The 6391-nt window shown below is 33.5% G+C and overlaps 1 protein-coding gene across 1 annotated transcript; it reads right to left on the reverse strand.

Annotated features, from left to right (window-relative positions):
- Nucleotides 1–275: 275 nt before the first annotated feature.
- LOC112766374 (tRNA threonylcarbamoyladenosine dehydratase 2) lies at nt 276–6391 on the reverse strand. The gene is made up of 11 exons (XM_025812268.3): nt 6029–6391; nt 5690–5733; nt 4986–5079; nt 4276–4423; nt 3637–3849; nt 3130–3264; nt 2540–2674; nt 1992–2207; nt 1463–1587; nt 998–1055; nt 276–550 (listed from the first exon to the last, which is right to left on the reverse strand). The coding sequence occupies exons 1-11, from the start codon at nt 6121–6123 to the stop codon at nt 434–436; spliced, it is 1380 nt and encodes a 459-aa protein (XP_025668053.1). The 5' UTR covers nt 6124–6391; the 3' UTR covers nt 276–433.

Consider the following 6391-nt stretch of genomic DNA (forward strand, 5'->3'; position numbering starts at 1 on the left):
AAATTAAAATATATTAAAAAAACCACACCAAACACACTTAAAATTCTATAGAATTTTTTTTTTTCTATAAAAGCCAATCCGAATGCAAATTTAAGACAATTACTTTTAATTGTTTAAATGATATAAGACAATTTCGTGGGATTTCCACTCAAACTAGAGGTTAAACCAAAACAAAAAACTTAATGTTGATTAAATAACTAAAAAAGGTTTCAATGCATTAAATAAATATCAAATATATTTTTTGTCCTAAATGTGTATTCCAACTAAAACGAAAAGAAAAAGAAGCCATAATAAGGTTGATAAAGTAAAAGAGAAATAACAATTACAAGATTTTTAATATTACATTGTTGATCTTGTTACATACTTCTATTCATAGAGCAACATGTAACAAGTTCCCTCTCTTGATTAAATTAAAGTAACAAGAAAAGCAGTATTAATGTGCGTAGCCAAAGTCAATTTCAGCTCGTTTTAACACTGCATTTACACTGTTGTAGAATTCAGGTTCCTTTTCCTTTATATCATCCAATGTTCTAGATTCATGCTCATCAACCTGAATTAACAAAGAATTATATTATCTTACAATGGAAACTTTACTAAAATAAATTAAAATTTTATAGTGGAGCATAACAAGGAAAACGAATTGTATTCATTCCAATACCAATGAATCTGAGAGTAAGGGAATTATTCTCATTCAATTACCATATAAGTTACTTGTTGCTGATTTTTATTAGTTGTTAAGGTATTGAGTTGTCTTGATTAAAAGGAGAGTTAGGAAAACTTATGATTACACAGTACAGGCAAAAACAGAAGTAGAAAATATGCTGACTGAAAAAAAAACATTTTAAAAAAAAAATAATAATTAAAGAATTATCTGGTTATGGATGTTTCTTTTTATGCCTCTTGTTAGTCTTGTGTCATTAGTTATCGATATACATAAAATAAATAGAATTCTTGAGACAAAAAGCTTTTGTCTAATACAATGGAGAAGCTAGATTACCTCTTTGAATTTCAAAAGAATTAAATTTGATATAGAAGCCGGCTTTTCGCAATCCCACCTAAACAAAAGAAACGCATAGAAGAATCAAGTGAGAAAATTTTCAATGAGAGAAAGAAGGATTATGTTGACATATTCTAATCAATGTCATTTAATTCATTAGAGAAAGAAAAAAAAAGCAACATCAGATGAAAACACATTTCAGTAAAACTCTCTTTAGTCCTAAGTGCCAGTTTTGTGAACCTCTCTAGTTTTGTGAAACTTCTACTACTGAACTAAGCACAGGGCAACAAAAGCCAGTTTCAAATTATTATTAACAAATAAATAAATTTTGAAGAACTTGAGGGGCGCACCAATATACACTGGAACAATCAAATGTTAAATTTAAATGGTCGAATGTAACCAAGAAATAGCTTGATAATGAGAACTAAGTAAATGATAATGGAGACAAAAAAGCTAACTGTATACCTTACAAGCATTAATTCATTAACTGATCGCCACATTCCTCGTCCAACTTCTTTCACAAGCTGGTCTCTAGCACTTCTTCCATGCCATAATTCTTTTACAATATACATCACTTCTTCAACATCTACCTGTAGAAGAGAAATAAACACAATAAGTAGAAGAAAATATGCTTTTTCAATATTTCATATATATGTCAAAATATCGCAGAAAACTTCATAATAAAATTTTTCTTACAGGCATGCCTTTGTATGGTCCTTTAAATTATGATGTGGGAAACCACAGAAAATAGAGAAGATAAAGGAAGAATTGGGATATTGGTGAATAAAGCAAGGCCACAGCCCAAAATTCTCCCAAGACTAACATCAGTGCGAAATCAAGCATTGAAAAAGAAGAAAACAGCGTAGGAAATGCAGAAAATGAAAGAAACAAGTTTCTGAGCATTAGAGTCTCAGGCTCTTGAAAAGTCAAGATATCACAGTTTATGGATAAGGAAGTTGAAATGAAACAAAAGGTTAAAGGGGTAGAGTTTTACCTGCACTTGCTGTGATGTTCCATATACTAACTCCTCATGCTCAATAAGGCGTTGATGGAGAGTATGGTAATGATCGGTATCAAAATTGACTATCGGTTCTGTTTGAACTTGAAATCCTGCTAATTCCGTCACAACATAGGATGCCATAACTTGTCCAAATATTGCAGGGATTGTGCCTAACACCGGTATGATACGGACCCTGAAGCCTGGTACTATCTGACAAGAGGACCAACAAATTAGAATGGATATGGCCAATGCCACTAAATATTGTGACAATCAATGAGAAGTAGCTGCAAAACAATGAACCTTTATGAATATGATAACTAAAAAGTAAAATATTCTATATGTTAAAAATACATAGTTTATTGCAAAGTCACATCAGGCATCTTACTACAGCAAGCATACAAAGAAGCCACCGAGATGAGCTGATGTTGATCTAAATATGATAACCATGAAAGAATGTTTATTAACCATGCTATTAAAGAATCACAAGTTGGACAGTGGCAGAATCTACTAGTGACTAAAACTGATTAAATAAATAACCTCACCTGGTAGTCTGAAGGATTTTCCTCTTCACCATTTGGACCCTTAAATGGAAGCAACTTAGCTTTGGGTTTTTCTAAAGAAAATACAACCGGGATGCCACCTTCAATGCCATGATCTTTCCTCAAACGGTGTCTCACCTATACAAAATTTCCATGAGTGAGTTGTATAACTTGTGCTAATAATAATAATAATAATTAATTACAGTATACCTGTTTTTTTACCCCCAAAAGAAAAAGAAAAAGGAATTACAAACAAAGAAAATCAAGACTAACAGACAAATGAAATCTGTTTTGGACAATTGACATCTAGCTGGAATTGATGGACATAAAAATCATATTTGTCAATCTTTTAAGCACACAAGTGCACCTTTTCATAAGCAATGTACATATATTTTTCATAATCGTAAGTAGTAACTAGCATATGGAATGGAAGGGCAATAATTAGTTTACTTTCATGATAATTGGGATTTTAGGGTGTAATCTACTAGACAGAGTGAAAAATAATGTTCAATTGTAACAAAAATTAACATATAAAGTTTATATTCTGAATTTCTAGGAAAAACATTGAAAAGAAACATAAATGGGAACATTACAGATCGAGACAATGGATCATTAGTTGACTCTCTTAAATCAGCAATGCGGATTCTAGTTGGATCGGCTCTAGCACCAGCCCCAGTGGCAGATAACACCTTCAAGCCCCTCCGTACACAAGCAGCAAGAAGTGCCACCTATTACACATGAACAAATTAGGCAACTGAAAGGTAAATTCAAAACCAAGATATCTTAAAAGGAAAGATTTCCAATGATAACAGCTTAGGCAAAATACATAATTTTTTGTATCAACAAAATACAGATATAAATGACTGAGCAAGTGAAATTAATAAATACATCTCAAATTTTATTAACTTTTGCAGCTTAGAATCTAAAAGAGTTGCAACATAAGTAACAGGAAACTGATGACTAAGAACCTCGAGCAGTATAGCAAACCAGGCCACGTATCTAGGGTGTGTGCGGTATGTACATACATGGGAAAGAAATAATAAGAGGCAGTATGAACCTACATCAATAAAATTTAACAGGGAGTAAACTTTAAGAGATACCTTAGTATCAATGTTATCAATACAATCCAAGACAAAGTCAGGGTGGCCTGACAAAATTTCTTCTTCGGTAGATGAATCATATAGCAGTACTTTTGCATCTACTTGGCACTCAGGAAAGATAGATGAGAAATGCTCCTTAAGGCACTGCGCTTTTGGGATACCAACATCTGCTCTTGTTGCAACAGCGTGTCGATTTAATGATGAAAGAGAAACCTTCTCATTAATAAATAAATAAGTATAAATATTGTATGGAAAATCTATGAAGTTCTAAAACCAGGGAAACTTTTAACATTGATTGCATAACCACTTTATCTTCTTATTACTTTGTTTTAAACCAAACCCTGCTTATTAATATTGTAACGATAATAGCATTCACAATGTAACACATTTGGAATCTTGCTGCTAGTTACAGATGTCAAAATCTTCAATGATTCATATTTAGGAGTTCCATTTTTAAATTGTGATAACCATTGGGAATTTGGGAGAATTTTGGACAAGAATAGGTAGGTTAAGACGTGATAGTACAGTACGGCAGTACCAATCAGACCAAGAAAGAAGGAATCACAAAGAGAAGTAGAGAACACAACTCAGACTTAACAATCAAACATGGGCAAGCGGAGAATCAATCACAGAAAATACCTGATCAAAGTCCACAAGAAGAAGCTTGCCGACCCCTGATCTCAAGAGCATAGATGCAGCATGACTGCCAACCCCTCCAAGACCAATGACCACAACATATGATGCACTCACTTTCTGCTGAGACTCAAAGCCAAAAAACTGAATGTTCCTAATAACAGAACGAAATTCCACCCCAGATAAAAACTGATTAGTTGAAATTGAAGAAAATGAATTGCCCTTATACATCCAATCAATAAAAGGTTTATATGAAAAATAAATCATACAAAATGGTTTTAGACATAGTGGGTAATGTGCTGGTGGTACTTCTCGCAAGAAAACTTTGCAAAAGCTCCAACAACCAAATACATTAACCAATTATATATGCATTAACCAATGATCCTTAAGCTAAAAGTTCATTCTTCTAAATTGTATTAAGGTGATAACATTTCATTGACTATACAATCTAGTCATGCGCCATTTAAATTGTAGACATTCATTAATATACAGGGAGGATATTTCATGCCCCATTCATTCTAGAATTAACAGCCAAGCGCCCAAGACATTCACACTATCATAATTAGCTAAGAAAGGATGAAGACCAAGTATATTGATGGACAAGTGCTAATGTGTCTCAAACTAAATCGTCTTAAAAAAAAGTGCATCATGCATGTCTTACCAATTAATTATTCAGCAAAGAAAGAAATAAAGCAATTGGCAATAACATGAAATACCTAGTTAGATGTTCAGAAACAATCTCATCCTTCAGAAGATCTTCATTAACTGCCTTATCATTCTTCTTTCCAGCAATAGTGCAAGTCTCAAGACCTGCATGAGGCACAAAGTCCAGATGGAGGGCATGTTAAGATTATCATAATTAAACTAGGATTTAGGCAGAAACTTGTCAGGTATCAAAAGTTGTTTATCAGTGATAACATATTTGCGGTTAATATATCTATTTTGATCGCACTGCAAAAGGTAAGGGTAGAATGTGATTGCATCTTGTATAACAAGTAGTTAAAACCCTGTCCGTTCAATCCTCCAATCACCTCAAGAACTAACTCTTAATAGGAATAGCCGAATATAGCACACTATATTTAAGAAGTGATCTTATGCAATGATGTTATGCATGCAGGTTATTGTTCTTTCCTCGTTCGGTAACCATGTAGTGGCAGCATAAACATCACACTATACAGGTAACGGAACACATTAGAAGGGTTCAATATATCACATATTCCAGTATTCCAATTCACCCCCATAACACTACATCCCAGCTTGCTCTTCAGCATTGAAAAGTGGTGACTATGTATGACTTCAACTTGCTTTACTTGCCAATATCAGGGAGCATATGATTGTAACTAAATAACTTCTTCTTTTGTAGCTTTTGTAAACAACATTACATGCATTCACTTCACATGTTTAGTTCAAAGCCACTTACCATTTAACTCAGTAGCATTCTTATTATACTGCCGCACCACTTTTCTGAAAACATAAAAAATATACTTTCAGATTTCAGCAGCGTTCAAATAATGTTCAAGCCCCCCCCCCCCCCCCCCACAAAAAAAAAAAAACATAAATAAAAAATTAGTGACTCTCAACAGTATTAGTTGATCAAACTAAACCCAGAAGCTAATCTAACGCAAACCTTAGTGTGAATCAACCACTTCACTTGGTTGGGTTATTAAGACAAACAGGTTATATGCAAGAGATGATTGAGTCAATAAAGGTGCAAACATTTATCATTGAAGAAGAAGAAAGAAAGAAAGAAAGAACTCACTTATGGTTTTGAAGGAGCCTAAGAAAGAAGATGGTAGATACAGAGCCAAAAAGAGCACCGGTTCCAACCAATGCTAAGTATTTACCTTTCTCCATTTTTCTCTTTCTTTCTCAAACGCAGACACGATTATGAAACACAAAAAACTTAAAAAAGCATCAAATTTTTTTTTATTTTTTTAGAAAAAATTTTTTTTGATGGGGAACACCGTGCGCCGTCGTGCTAATCGGAGGTTTTCTGGTTGTGTTGGTTTTGAGGGCCGAATTAGACAGTTCGTAATTGGTTGCATTTTTGGGGGTAAAAGCGGGTTTTTAATTTTTGGGTTGGTGTGTAAGCCCAGCATGCTTAACGCCCTAAAAATGTCTT

Source organism: Arachis hypogaea, chromosome 17 (genome assembly GCF_003086295.3).
Source record: "Arachis hypogaea cultivar Tifrunner chromosome 17, arahy.Tifrunner.gnm2.J5K5, whole genome shotgun sequence".
Taxonomy (NCBI): domain Eukaryota; kingdom Viridiplantae; phylum Streptophyta; class Magnoliopsida; order Fabales; family Fabaceae; genus Arachis; species Arachis hypogaea.